Below are 15,313 nucleotides of genomic sequence, written 5' to 3' on the forward strand. Positions count from 1 at the left end.
TTATGTTTCAGTCAGGATCAGAATCCAGTGTTCAAGCCAGATGGGCACAGTCCAAATTGAATCCCCCATGCCTTCTGAAGCTAAAAGAGTATTTTCATCTAATTAAAAATGAATTTAACATTGATTTTTGAATAAAAACACCAGAAATCTTGGAAAATTTTCTGCTGTTCTCTTAAATCCATTGTGGGGGTTGCGGACTGGCATTCTATTTGCAAGAAAACAATAGTTCATAGGAGCCATAAAACATTCATCTTTCCAATAGATTAGAAGGTTATAATGGAAGCACCTATATTTCATGCAAAATGTAATTTGCCCTTTAGACTTTGAAGCATGATATTTTGATGGCTTTGGGGGAAAATTAAGCACTGCTTTGATCTAGTGTATAAATGAAAATTTGCCCACATCTTTAATATGATTTTTTATTTCCCTTTTGCCTGGATGTTACAACTCTCCAAAGAGAATTTCAAGATGCCCTGCAAAGTCGGTGTCATTCCTGCAGTTCTGTGGATTACACAGTTGGGAGAGAGTCTTGTCTGAATCACTTTGTGTCATCCTTTCCCGTTCCTTTAGCTTCTCTCAGGGTTTACAAAATGGTTTATGGTAAAGGATCATTTTCTCTGAGTCAGTCATAGTTGCAGCCTAAGTTTAAACATTACTACTGAAGATAGCAATTATTGGTCATCATTCTTTTTTTAAATGGCTAAATGCTTGTCATGTAAGGAAATGTAAAATTTCATCCTGCATAGTCATTGTTCAGTAGTAAAAATTTCTTTCTGAAAAGGAGACATCAGGAGGGGAGTAATTGATGCAGGAAATAAGCAGCTCTTTATTTTGTCTTTCTGGTGATGTTTACCCCAAATTATAAATCTAAGTACCATTCCTGTGTAGCAGAAGTCACCAAGCTTCCTGGCTGAGGCTTATGTCACTGATGGGCTTCCTTCACAGGTTAAGCCTGAAGGATGCAATTGTCATGAATGCTCTGTATGCCAATGGAATTTTCAAAAATATGTGCCTCAAACTTTTCCCTTCAGATCACCTGTTTCCCTTGGATGAGGCTACCTTATGCCCAGGGAATATGTAACTTAGAAATATAGTTTAAAACAGAAACAACTGAGTCATGTTCCTTTGAAGCAATGAATTTTTTCTAAATCTTTTCCCTTTGTTTTCTACCTTCTCTTCTCCTTTCCCCTTGGCTACCGTGGTGAGTTTAGGTTGTATACTTAGAGTTTAATTAACTCCTTATATGATTTATTAATTGAGATGTTTTATTTTTCTGCAAGATTATTTGTCTGTTCATCAGAAAAACATGAGTAATAGGGAAAGAAAACAAAAAGAAAAATACCATGTAGAAACATCTGATTATAGCATTATTTATTGAAATTGAACTTTAGAAGGAGTTTTTTTAATTGTTTAATGAAAGGAATTGATGTACATTATTCTGATACCTTTTTCTAAGTCCCAGAGCTCAAAGTAATCAGCACGTATGAAACATCTCCCATGTAGGTGTATATATACTAACTTGCATGACAGTGTAATATGTTATGGACTAGAGCTCTCAACCTGAGTCCAGATTTGTTTTGCAAACAAATGAAAGAGGGTGAGTTGCATTTAAACCACATAAATATTATACTTAAGCATGTTTCCTTTTTTGAGAGCCAAAACGGTCTTGTTAATGGTAAGAGTCACCTCAATATAGTGGGTCTTTTTTCTGGTCTGGAATCTGAGACAGGGCAAACCCTGCCAAGGGGCCTGACAGCAGGAAGAAAAGTTGAGCTACTGAGATTTGGAACCAAAATACAAGTTATAAAACTTAACGTTAGAATTTTAGCTACTGGAAACTGATATCTAATTTTCTCCACAGGGAAAAAAATAAATTAAAAAAGTTCCCTCTTTGACAAGATTATATTGAGGGTATGTGAAAGAGTACTGTATTGTAGACAAGTAGCAGACTTTTCCAATCTTTCCATTCATTTGACAATCTGTGCTATGTTTATGTAGTTGATCGGTGCCAACTTACACACAGTATTCCCATGCTGAGTTAAGGAAAGTATTAGAAGAGAGGAATCTTCCCCCCCCCCCCCAAAAAAAATAAAATGACTGAAAAAGGGGATCATGGCTTCTTAGATACCAGTATCCACTACCACATTGTTATATGTTATATATTGTTGTTCAGTCATTTCAGTCATGTCTGACTTGTGACCCCTTTTGGGATTTTCTTGGCAAAGATACTGGAATAATTTTTCCCTTTCCTTCTATGAGTCATTTTACTGATGAGGAAACTGAGGCAAAGAGGGCTAAGTGCCTTGCCCAAGCCACACAGCTAGTAAGTATCGAAGGTCAGATTTGAACTCAGGAAGATGAGTCTTCCTGACTTCAGGCCAGGCACTCTACCCATTGTGCCACCTAGCTGCCCAATAAGTTATGTGCCATATCGTAAACAAAGAGTAAGCCAACATTCAAGAATTTTGATGTAAAATTAGGGAATGTCTGGGAAATTAGAGGAAAATCTTAAATGACCTCTTTGCTGTTTGAAAGTAATAGTTGATCTTAATAAGATCTGACAGTCTTTTTGCTGAGAAATACCTTCAGTAGCCCATCCCTTTTTGTTTGTTTGTTTGCCTAGAGGACCAAAGTATTTGGTGACTGCTCCTCAGATCTGTGCTAGAATCAGCTTGCAGGGAATATTGACTTGTATCTGAAGACTACAGACTCTTACCAAGACATTCTGTTTTCATGTTGGTGAAATTAGCAGCAGAACTAACAAAGAATATTAATGAAAAGTTTGTGAGGAGAGAAAGGCAGCTCTAGTGCTAAAGGCTTTAAATATATTTTAAAGAGGATTTGAAATCACCATTGCCTCAGAGTTCTCAAATATTACTCATTTCCTGTTTATAGATCAAATTGCAGCAGGGCTCTAGGACCTAATCCTTTGCTTTAAAATGTACTAGTGGTTTGTGATTGTAGTATGCTCCAGCCTACTTACAATCTAGTGATTTCTATGGCTTATCAGACCAGGCTACTTTACCTTACCTAACTGTTGTACCTGTGACTTAGCACATAGTGAATTGCTAACCACTAAAAAATATTCTCCCTTCATATCCTCATACCTTCAAACCATCCTCCTTGCTCTCTGCCCATATAATGTGAATACTAGGAGAGTTCGTTGTGGAACATTCAGACAGGTATTATGAGAGTAGTTTATAGCTTGTGGGACAGAGGTAACCTTCTACTGTGTGGGCGACAATGTGTGAACTGGCTCGATATCCCCTTCTTTCACTGAATTTCCACTGAGAACTAACCAACTTTGCTGTTCTCCAGTTGAGTCAGTATAAGGAGTGGGAAAGGAAGGAGGGGGGAAAAAAAACTAGGGAATAAAGAGAAAGCCCACAAGTACAGATGTCAGTGAGGTTTTTTCTTTAATCTCTTCTTTCCCTCTTCCTCCCCTTCCCTCTCTCTTCTGCCGTCTCCCCTGTCCCTCCCAATACAGGACATCGTCAGAAAATAGATGAACAGACAAAGCCCGGGAGCTTGTCCTTCTCAGAGAGACTGAGTGAACTGGAGCAGCTGCGCCGGACTGCCATGAGGATCAGCCCGCATCACCCAGCCCCTGCTTCGAACGCACGAGCCTCCTTGAACCACACGACGGCTTTTAACCCTCAACCTCAGAGTCAGATCCAGGGTAAGTACCTAGAGGAAGATACAGATGTGAAACTTTGCTCGTCTGTTTTCTCTTTCTCATCACCGCCATTATCCACAAACTCATGTCCACTCAGGTAAAACTCACTAAATGGCATTTTGTTTATTCTCCATGAGATTTATTTAGACCCTTCAAGATGTTTATTAATTTGTAGAACTGAGCCATCAAGAAAGGGGTAAAATTTGGAGGATCAAAGAGGTACGTAAACATGTACGTTGATTGAAAGAAATTAGCTTGATTACACTGGAGGTTTTGTTTGCTTGCTTACTTCTGATGGAAACTATGAAGTTTGGAGCATTATAGTAGAGCAGAGAAAATGAAGGTGGACGTAATGGGGTGGGGGGGAACTTGAGGCCTCAAGGCCACATGTGGCCCTCTAGATCCTCAAGGGCAACCCTTTGACTGGATTCAACCTAGAGGGCCACATATGGCCTCAAGTCTGCAGGTTCCCCACTCCTGGCATAATCCATAATCCTAGTTTTCAGATTACACACAGTTTTCAAATACGATTGTCTCAATACCTGGGAACTTCTAGAGGTGAATTTTTCTGTATATTTCTGTAGTGATAGCACTAGAGAATGCCATATTTTTGGTATGAAAGTAGAAGACAGTGCCAAAAATATTGATCATTATTTAAAAAAACACTGCTCTGTGCCAGGGTAGAAAGCACTGTTCTAGAATCGCTATAGATGATATGCTTTATGCTGCCAAGAAATAAGGCAGGTGGATAAATCATTATTGTATAGGAGTAACTGTCAAAACCATATCTAAGACCATTTACTTTTTAGATGCTTAAAGGTCACAGAAATTTAGACACTGTTCTTTTGCAATGATCATGCTACCCTAAAGAAACTCAGATAAAACTCAACAGGAAAGGGTAAGTGGTATTTTCAATACACAGATGGATGGTCAGAATGGTATTAGAGCCTTGGATTGGAAGCTTATGTAGTTAGGGAGTATGTGATATCTATGTTGGGTATACTTGAGGTGGTTTACCAAACTTCAGGCATACCGCAAATAGCATTTCTCTGACTAACATAATTTTGTAATACAGTCATTAATGTATTAAACCCACTACATATAAGGTTGTAAAAGCCCACTCTATTCCTCAGCCACCCCACCATGTGTAACCCTATTTCTTTGAAGTTAACTGCCCTCTGTTTTCCCTGAGGTTGTGTTTTCCAGGAACCAATGATAATAATCATGGTTATAACAGCTAACATTTATAAATCTAGCACTTTAAGGTTTGCAAAATGCTTTACTTATATTTTATTTTGTTTGATCTTCACAACAATCCTGTAAGTTAGGTGCTATTATTATCCTCAATTTACAAATGAGTAAACTGAGGAGGAGAGACATTAGATGACTTTGCCAACGTCCCGTAATTATTACATGTCTCAGGGAGGATTGAAACTTCAAGTCCCGTCAGTTTTATATCTCAGCATCTATCCTTGATATTTTGAAACTGTGAATTCTTAAAGATTCCCTCGTGGATAATTTGGATTTGGATTTGAAGGTTGGAAGTAGTAGGTTCTACTAAAATGAGCAATTGCAGTGTGTTCTGCTGTCTTCTGCAGGCCTTGTTAATGCGTAGACACAGTCCTTTTTGTTTGTTTTGTACATGAATTACAACCTTAAAGAGATTTTTGTATTAGTGTGGAATTCGTTTCCCTAAGAAGCCAGTCCCAAAGAAAACTTAGGAGAGCTTAGCAATAGTGACAGCTGTTAAATGGCATCTTTGTCTAGTTCCAGCTCTTCTGAGTATTAACAAAAATCTTTAATTGTATGAACCACATTGTTGGTTTAATCTAATATCACATCTACATGGCTCAGTGGAAAATGCCATTTCAGAGTAATTCCATTTTTTTTCATAGTGACTGATCACCCAACTATTTACTGTTCAGACAAAAACCAGTCTGATTAATTTCTTAAACTAAACAACCAGAGGCAATTCTGTTATTCTAGTCTAGTTATAATAAGCTGAGCTCAAATGGGTAGCTATCCAGTCAGTAGTATAAGTATCCCAAATGAACCTGAAAATTAGGGCCACATGGGATACAGAAGGTAGGGTATAAGCCATGGTCCCGTCTATCAATAGTCACACATTATTTTTAGTCTTTTCATCATCAGATAAATTAGATTTTCGAATGCCTTAGAATGCAGACTGATGTGAATCAGCCTTCTCTCTGGTACTAAAGTTTATTTGATAATCATTGGGAGAAAAAAAGTAAACAAACAAAATACTTTCTAATTAGTTATTACTTTTCTCACAGAAATAAAGTTGATTTGATCAGATTTTCTAAATTCTGGTTTATTGTTAGATAAAATGAGTTTTTAGAAAATAATTTTCTCTAGAAGTCCTTTTGTAGCATAAAAGAAAAAGAGTTTTTAAAGTTCTCTTGGCCTATAACTTAGTAACACCCCACTAACATAACTAGAAGAATTTTTTTCTACCGATAATGGAACCAAAAATGCAATGTATGTATTTAAAACAATGAAAAAATAACCATAAACACAAATTAAATTCCAGCTGTTGTTTATTATTCTTTATCTCAGCTAATTTGGTGAATAATGAATCTCATTTCCAAATATACTCTGTTAAAATAAAATGAACGTAGCATTTTGACTTCTCAGCATTCAGTAGCTGCGTGGGTGAGAGGTATTAGTAGGGACTTGCCTTCTTCAGCTATTTTGAAACAGTATATGCTTAGCAAAGTATGAGGTTCAACACTATCACTTTTTTCTTGTTCCTTTGGGGTAAAACAAAACAAAACAAAACAAAAAGCTTCCACAACTCTAAGCAATAGTAAATTTGTTTTGTGGTGCTGTGATATGGAACCTGGTAACCACCTTTTAAAAATAGTTTAGTATTTTACTGTTATTCTTTCCAAAATATGACATGGATATATTGCCTCATCTGTGAATTTGTAGAAATGGTTTAGGAAATGTAAGAATATTGGCTGTTGTTTTCATGTTAAATGATCACCTTTTTTCACTACTAGTTACTTTTAATAATTCTTTAATTTATTTGAGCACATTAGTTAACTCTACCCATCCAGCTTTGAGAAGTAAAATGGGCTGCCTTAGCCAATAGTGGATTCCCTGTCTATGTAGATTTTCTTTCTAAAAATAGGTTACTAGTTTTTAAAGTTAAGAAGTATTTTCATTCATCTATCCTTCTCATTAACCATGCTCCCATAATTAAATAACTTTTTTTAAAAAGTTGTTTATGAAAATAAAACTCTATAAGTTATTTATGAAAATAAAACTCTCAACAAATATATAGCTCCTTCATCTGGCAAAACTAATTCCTACATTAGCCATTTTTGGATATATGCATATGTGTGTATGTGTATATGTATATGTATAGATATACAAATATGTGATATGTATGTATATGTATTTATGTTTATTCACTTTTATTTTGCCATCTCTGTCAGGAGGTAAGTCGCATATTTCAATTTCATTCTTTTGGACTGGTCATGTAGCTTTCCTTTCTTCAGAGTTCTGTCGTCTTTCAAAACTGTTTCTTTTCTTTGTAAAGTTATCATTGCATAAATTGTTCACCAAAATCTGCTCACTTTTTTGTCAGTCAATAAGCATTTTTAAGCCCTTGCTATATGCTTAATAAACAACACTGTGCTACACACAGAGGATATGAAATGAATGGCAAAAGACAGTCTCGGCTGTCAAGGAACCTGTAGTCCAATGGTGGAGACAAACAACTGTGTTAAAACAAATGAGATATACAGGATAAAATGGAGATGATACATTAAGCAGGATTGGGAAAGGATTCTTGCAGAATATGGGTCTTTAGCTGAGACTTGGTGGAAGCCAGGGAAGCCAAGAAGAATGATGAAGGGAGAGAGAATTCCAAACATGAGGGATAGAAAGTGTCCAGTTCAAGGAACAGCAAGGAGGTCAGTGCCATGGGGTTTCAGAGTATGTGGGTGGTGGAGTGGGGTTACAGTGTAAGAAGACTGGAAAGATAGGAAAGGTCCAGGTTTTAGAGGGCTTTAAAAGTCAGACAGAAGATTTTCAACTTGATCTCAAAGGAAAAAGGGAGGCGCTGGAGTTGGTTGAATAGGGGGTGTGTTATGGTTAGACTTGATGTAAGATCAGTTTGACCGCTGGGTGGAGGATCGACTGTAATAGTGAGACTTTAGTCAGGGAGACTCATCAGAAAGCTAATGCAATAGTCCAAGCATGAAATGAAGAGGGCATGCACCTGGGTGGTGGCAGTGTCAGAGGAGAAGAGCAGGAAGTGTAAAAGAGAAATATAAGAGGTTGAAGTGACATGATTTGGCAACAGATTGGATATGGGGGCAGGGGAGAGTATAAGGAATCAAGAATAACACATAGATTGTGAGCCCAAGTAACCAGGAGAATGTTGGTATCATCAACAGAAATAAGGAATTTTTGGAGAACAAAGGGTTTGGGGCAGAAAGATAATGAGTTCAGCTTTGAACATGTAGAGTTTAAGATGTCTATGGGACATCCACTTCAAGATAACCAATAGTCATTTGGAGATGCAAGTTGTGTTTGTCGAGAACCATGATTTCAGGGAAATGATGACATAACTTGCATTTGACTTTGATTTAAGAGAGGGAGGGCTGTGCAAGGTCACCAGCCTCACTTTCTCCTCCAGAGCCATCTGGGTCCAGTGGCCAGATATTCATCAGGATGACTGGAGATGGCTTTGGAGAAAGATTAGGAATAGTGTTGAATCCCACTCTAATCTGCTTGGGAGAACTATTTATTAAATTTTCAATATGAGCATTTATACCTCAGAAATCCACAGTTGCTACAAATCAGGGCTTGATTTATTGTTTTGTCGATTGTCTAGATATAATAAAGTGTTGATAATGAAAATCAAACGTAAAAGTATGTACGTATGCATCCCCACCCAACTCAACTATTAAACATTTACTGGCAAATTTATTGCTTTCTTTTTTAAAAAATTATTTTATTTTAATTTGTGCACTAAAAATAAGCATTTCCATAACATAATACAATAAAAAAAGAAGATTGCACATGAAACTGCAAATCTGTTATGTACAGCTTGCTAGTAATACTGCTTGAACTCAGCAGGAGCACTTCCAGAAGTGTCTGGAAATGAAGTCATCACCGGACTGGAGATTTGGTGACTGGAGGCTAATAAGAATAATAATTGGCATGTATTATACATGTGTATATGTGTGCATGTATATGTGTTTCTGTATACATATATTGTTGTTTATTCATTTAGTTATGTTTGACCCTTCATGATTCCATGGACCATACTGTCAATGAGTTTTCTTGGTAAAGATAGTGGAGTGGTTTGCCATTTTCTTCTCTGGTGGATTAAGGCAAACAGAAGTTAAGTGGCTTGTCCAGGGTCACAGAGCTACTCAAGTGTCAAAGGCTGCATTTCAACTCAGGTCTTCCTGATTCTAGACACAGCACTCTATTCACTGGGTCACCTAGCGGCCTCCATATGTATGTATGTATATGTGTGTGTATTTGTGTGTGTGTGTGTGTGTGTATCTTTAACATTTGCAAAGTGCTTTCCATCCATTATATTACTTAAGTCTCACTGTATCCTCAGGCGTCATATTTTGGTCTGCATCATCAGTTCATAGAAGACCTCCCAGTTCCTATAGAAATTGTCCATTTCATCTTTACTAATGGCACAATAATATTCCATTCCATTCATATAGTACAATTTGTTTAGCCATTCACCAATAGAAAGATACGCTACTTACTCTCTAGTTTTGTGCTATCATGAAAATACTTGTTAGATTCTTTTGCTCTTCTTTTGATTTCTTTGGGTTATAGGACTTGTAATGGTATTAACTGAGTCAAAGGGCATAAACAAATTGGTAATTTGGGGTGCATGGTTCTAAATTGCTTTCTAGAATGGCTATACCAATTCACAGCTCCACCAACAATGTAGTGGTATACCTATTTTCTCATAGTCCCTCCAACTTTTGTCATCTTTGCCAGTCTTATAAATGTGAGGTATCACCACAAAATTTCTTTAATTTGCATTTGTTTAATTATTAGTGATTCTGAGCACATTTTTCATGTGATTGTTGATTGCTTAGATTTCTTCCTTTGAAAAACTATATCTGTTGATGGATCTATTGGGAAATGACTCTTAATAAATTTGATTAGTTCTGTTATTATTGGAAGGAAGAAAAATAGAGACCTCCTCCCAGAATCTCCATTTAAAGAAGGCACCCAGACTAGTCATCCCATCATTTTCCATTTATGTGCACTCTGAACTTCCCCATTATGCCCCCCAGCTAGGTGGCTCCCTACTCCCCTTTTCAGTTTCCTTTTCTCTTTCTCTCCCATTTCCTTCTTCTTTTGTAGGCCCTGGATAAGTGTTTATCAACTGACTGAATGTTATATATCTTGGATATCTCACATTAAATTAAAAGCTTCAGCTTCTTCCCTCTTCCTAGCTAACATTTTATTCTAGTCAGATTTTAGAAGCCTTCTGAGACTTTTCTACAATTAGGAATTTAACAAGAATTAAAGTCTTAACTAGAAGTTTAATATTTTTCTCAACATTTAGGTAAATAGAAGATTTATAAGTTTCATTTTAGAGCTTCTGCATTATACTTAAGAAACTACTTTAGACATAAAATTTTTTTTTATTTAAAAAGCAGCATTTATTTTAAAGGAGATGTCGCCATATCCCCATGATGCATTTCAGGCATTATTACTATATAGTAGCATTCAATTTCTCCAGCTGAATAATCTGAATAACCACTTCTATCATCCCCACCCTCTCATTAGTCTTCGATCTCTCTTTGTCTATCGACTTCTGTCCAGTTGTCTACAATAATGCCTGTGTCTTCAGTATCCTCAAAAAGTCCTCATCTGACCTCCCTTCTATGACTAAACTACTTTAAAAGTCTATGATTCACACCTCCACTTCCTTTCCTCTTCTATTCTTAATTCTGCAGTCTGACTTTCAGTCTCATCATTCAACTGAAACAGCTCTTTTCAAAGTTACCAGTGATCTCTTAATCCCCAAATTTAAAGACCTTTTCTCAGTTCTCATCCTGTTTGACCCCTCTGCTGCCTTTAACAGTATAGATCACCCTGTTCTGTTGGATACTCTCTTTCAAAGTTTCTGGTTTTTTTGCTTATCTGGTCACTCTGTTGGTTTCCTTTGCCAAATCTTCCTCTAGATCATACCGTCTAACAATGGGTATTCCCATCGGTTCCCATGGATTCTTGTATAATCTCTCTGCTGATGATTCTTGGGTCTACTTTTCCAGTCTTAATGTCTCTCATAATTTCTTGACTTAACATCTCTACCTGTTTATTGGAAATCTAAAATTAAGTGTCCCATAGACTTTTGGAACTCAACATATCCAACAATGAAATTGTCATCTTCCTGTCCCTGTTGATCTCCACCACTACCATATGCAATCTGTAATTCTATTAGACTGTGAGCTTCTTGGGAGTAGAAACTTTTTCTTTTCTTTTTATCTCCAGTGCTTAACATAATGCTGGCATCTATCAAGAAACTAATAAAATTTTACTGATTTAACTTCACCTTTAAAGAAGGCCAGTAATTGAGTACCCTGAGAGATAATTTTTACATAAAAGCTGGAAAATACTGTAGTCCCCGAGAGTTTCATAGTATTAGGCCTTCTGCTCTAACTCTGTGAGTGTGGATTGTAGCTTCTTTGTTTATTTATTCAAAATCATATGTGACGCCTAATACCTGAAAATAGACATCTCAAATTATACAAACATTGCAAATATAAAGGAGAACAGGTTGCCATGACATTAAACCACTGTTTATTTGTTGAGGTTTTTACTATAAAAGGGCCAACGTAAATTTTAACTTCCTGTTTTACCAGATCATCAAATTGAATAGAAAGACATTTGTTTTTTGGATATAAGTTTATGCAGGTCAAGACATTGTAAATTCCCATAACCTGGTTGTTATCTCTGCTTTTATAAGACTTTAACCATACAAATTTCTAAATAGATGACATTTATACAACCCTCTCCCTCCCAATTTAAAGAGATATTCCTTTGAATGAATATGCATAATACTAATACTCTGACCTCAAATCATGAAAACAAGGAAATAGAACTGTAAATTCAGAGAACTAACTTCTTCCTACTATGACGGTGAAGGTAGGAGGAAATATGAGTTATGCCTATTTGAAAATATGGTGAGGAAAATTGTTACAAAGAAGCGAATTAAGAAAGACAGCTTGGTGATTTTGTGGGTTGTGGTAAACCTCCTCAGTTGTATTTAAATAAATGTTTTCATGCTTGAGACACTCTTGAAATCATTAGGGACTTATGAATAACTATATAACCATATTTTAAAAATTGATTTTACATAATATTGATTGAAGCAGAAATGTTGTATCCACACTGAGAAATAATTTTTGAATGAATACTAAAATTAATTTGTCATTGATTTCTCTCTCAGGACCTGTACCTTACAGGTTTGTGGCTCATATTTACCCAGTTCTTTATGCTTACAAAGCACTTCTGTATTCTCTCCTTTGATCTTCAGAATAACCCAATGAAGAAGTTAGGGAAGGCATTGTTATTCTTATATTCCAGATGTGCAAAGTTAAGTTAAATCACTTAATAAAAGTTAAGTGATTTGCCCAAGGTCACACACAGCTAGTAAATGGCAACCCAAGTACAGGATCCCAGCTATTCTGACTCCAAGGACAGTGTCTTTCCACAGTACCATACTCTCTAAGAATTCCCTTTAGTCAGCTTCATCAGGATCAGTACTGAGACATTTAAAATGTCCTTTTAGCTCCTCTTTCTTATATACATTCTTGGTGATCAGACAAGCTCAACTGATCTATCAATGAACAGACATGTGCTTAAACATCTCCTGTTTAGTCAATGTGTTTTCCCACTCCCATCATTCCTCTCAGTTTTCAATCTTCATCCTCCTGGTGACAAGTAGTTCTTTCCAAAGTGTGCCTTCAGATATGCTGAATTCTTCTCAATCTTTGGGGGGAAAAACATAACTAGAAGCTTCCATCTCCTGAAGTTATTTCTTTATATCTCCCATTTCTTTCTCAGTCACCTGCCTAGAAAGTCTTCGCTTACTGCTTAGACTTCCTCTTCTCTTATTCAGTCCTTAAATCTTTGGAATTTGGCACTTAACTTCATCAGTCAACTGAAAGAGCTCTATCCAAATTACCAAAGATCTTTTAATTGCCAACTTTGATCATCTGACAATCTTTTCTTCTTCCTTCTCCCTCTTGAATTGCTAGCTGCATTGTAGACCACTTTCTTCCTATGCTGTCTTCTCTAGATATTCATGGCACTATTCTGTCCTGGTTCTGCTCTCTGTCTGACTACACAGCAGACACCCTTACTGAGTCATTAATTATATAACATGCCTCCTAACTTTGGCGGTTTCTTGAGTACTATCCTTGACCTTTTCTCTTCTCTGTCTCTACTTTCTTTGTGACCTCATCAACTCCCACTTATTGTCATCTCTACACTGATGACTCACAGATCTATACATCCATCTATACATCCCCCCTCTCATATTCAGTTCTGGATCACCTATTGAATATTTCAAGTTTGGTATCCTAAAGACTCCTCAAATTTTACCTATTTGTTGTCCCAAATGGGCAGTGGAAAACAAGAGTGAAGGTCAAAGATGCAAAAAGTAAAAATGATTTTGTAAATCAGAGTATATCATAGAACCCCTAGACAGAAAGTGAGTTTGAAAAATGTCACAAAGTTAACATAGAGGCATGAAATAGCAGTGATGAGGAATTTCATTTACCTAGATGTCTGCTAGAGCTTTCTCTGTTTCTCCCCAAAGTGAAGCACCTTAGAACTTGACTTGACTTAGTGATAATTTAATCCTTCAAAAAGTAGAGGAACCAAAAAAAAGGGGGAAATTCTATATTTGATCTGATTCTTACCAACAGTAATAAAATGATTTCTGGGGTGACAATAATAGGAAACTTAAGAGGAAATGACCATTTCTTCTTAAAGTTTGTGATGGAGGAAAGGAAATCTGAGCAGTCTGACAAGCAACTTAGATTTTGAGAAAATTGATTTCCAAGAGTTTAGATGAAAAATGTGTAGGATTCTATGGTCTAAAATACTACCAGAGAAAGTCAGACCTCATCAAAAACAAAATTCTGAAGACACAAAGGGAAACAATTCCAACGAGAAGGCAAACTAGAATTTGAATGGGCCAATGTGGATCCTCAGAGTATTCACCAACCAATTTAAATTTCTTAAAGAAATATATGGAAGATCTCACCAAAGCCAAGTAAAACAAGATGGACATAAGAGTGTGATGTATGATATTGTGAAAAAGTGTCAAGGGTGTTAAAGCTCAGAATGAACCAAGGCTGATGAAGGAAGTGAAGGACAACAAAAAAAGTTTTTTTAAAAAATCTACATTGGGAGAAAAAGAAGGATCAGAAAAGGAACAAGATCTATCCTGTGGGTAGATGAAATGACAACAAATGAGAGAGAAAAATTTGGGGGCAGAAATGACAGAACAAAAATAACTAAGACAGCTGATAGCCAAGTAAGTGAGGAGATGTTAAGAGGGCAGTTGATTGTCCTTGATGAATGTAAGGCAGGTCGACTATATCTTTAGATACTGAAATATGTAGCAGATATTTGTCTGAACTGCTGTTGGTGATACTTGAAAGGTCATGAAAAAATGGGAGAGGATTACAGAATTGGAGAAAGATAAATGTCGTGCCATTTTTTAAAAATGACAAGAGAATGCTGTCTGCAAACTGTAGCCCAGTGATCTTGACTTCAGTTCCAGGGAAAATTCTAAAATGGATCATTGAAGAGATAGTTGGCAAGCATGTAGAAAGGGGATGACTTCATCAAGCCTAACCTCATTCTCTTTTTTTTTTGGACAGCATTGCTAAACTAATAAATAGGAGAATATTGTGGATATAGTCTATATAGATTTTAGGAAAGCTTTTGATAAAGTAAATGAGTGGATTTGTATTAGATAATACAAATCAGACAGATTCAGAACTTGTCAGATGACCACACTCAAAGAGTAGTTGTTAATGGTTAAGGGTCAGTGTGACTGAAAGTTTCCAGTAGAGAACTCTATTTTCACATTTTTATCAATGCTTTGAATAAAAGACACAGATGACATTCTCACCACATTTGCAAGATGGTACAAACTTGGAAGGAATAACCATTGTATTAAATGAAAGAATGAGTATCTAAAAGAACCTTGACCTAGTCAACCACAGGACTGAATCTAATGAGATGAAATTCAGTAGGATTAGATGTACAGGAGGTATGCATTTGGGTGCAAGATATCAGCTTCAGAACTAAAAAATGATGGGGGCATATGTAGACAGCAGTTCTGAGAAATAATTGTAGAAATAGTAAACATAAACATAATGTTGATGTCTTCGTTAAGTTATTTCAGTTATATCCAACTCTATGACCCCATTTAGAGTTTTCTTGGCAAAGATGGTGGAGTGATTCACCATTTCCTTCTCCAGCTGAAGAAACTAAGGCAAACAGGTTCAGTGACTTGCCCAGGGTCACACAGTTAGTAAATGTCCGAACTCAGGTTCTCCAGACTCCACGCCTGGCTCTCTATCCACTATGCCA

General features: G+C 36.5%; 1 protein-coding gene across 2 annotated transcripts in view; it reads left to right on the forward strand.

Moving 5' to 3' along the window:
• Positions 1-15,313, forward strand: part of RUNX1 (RUNX family transcription factor 1) — a 337,077-nt gene that overhangs the window by 266,198 nt on the left and 55,566 nt on the right. For both annotated transcript variants that reach the window (XM_072615024.1, XM_072615025.1), the window contains one exon: positions 3,488-3,679. In XM_072615024.1, coding sequence (XP_072471125.1) covers positions 3,488-3,679 — 192 coding nt within the window. The remainder of the gene's footprint in view (positions 1-3,487; positions 3,680-15,313) is intronic.

This window comes from Notamacropus eugenii, chromosome 5 (genome assembly GCF_028372415.1).
Source record: "Notamacropus eugenii isolate mMacEug1 chromosome 5, mMacEug1.pri_v2, whole genome shotgun sequence".
Taxonomy (NCBI): Eukaryota; Metazoa; Chordata; class Mammalia; order Diprotodontia; family Macropodidae; genus Notamacropus; species Notamacropus eugenii.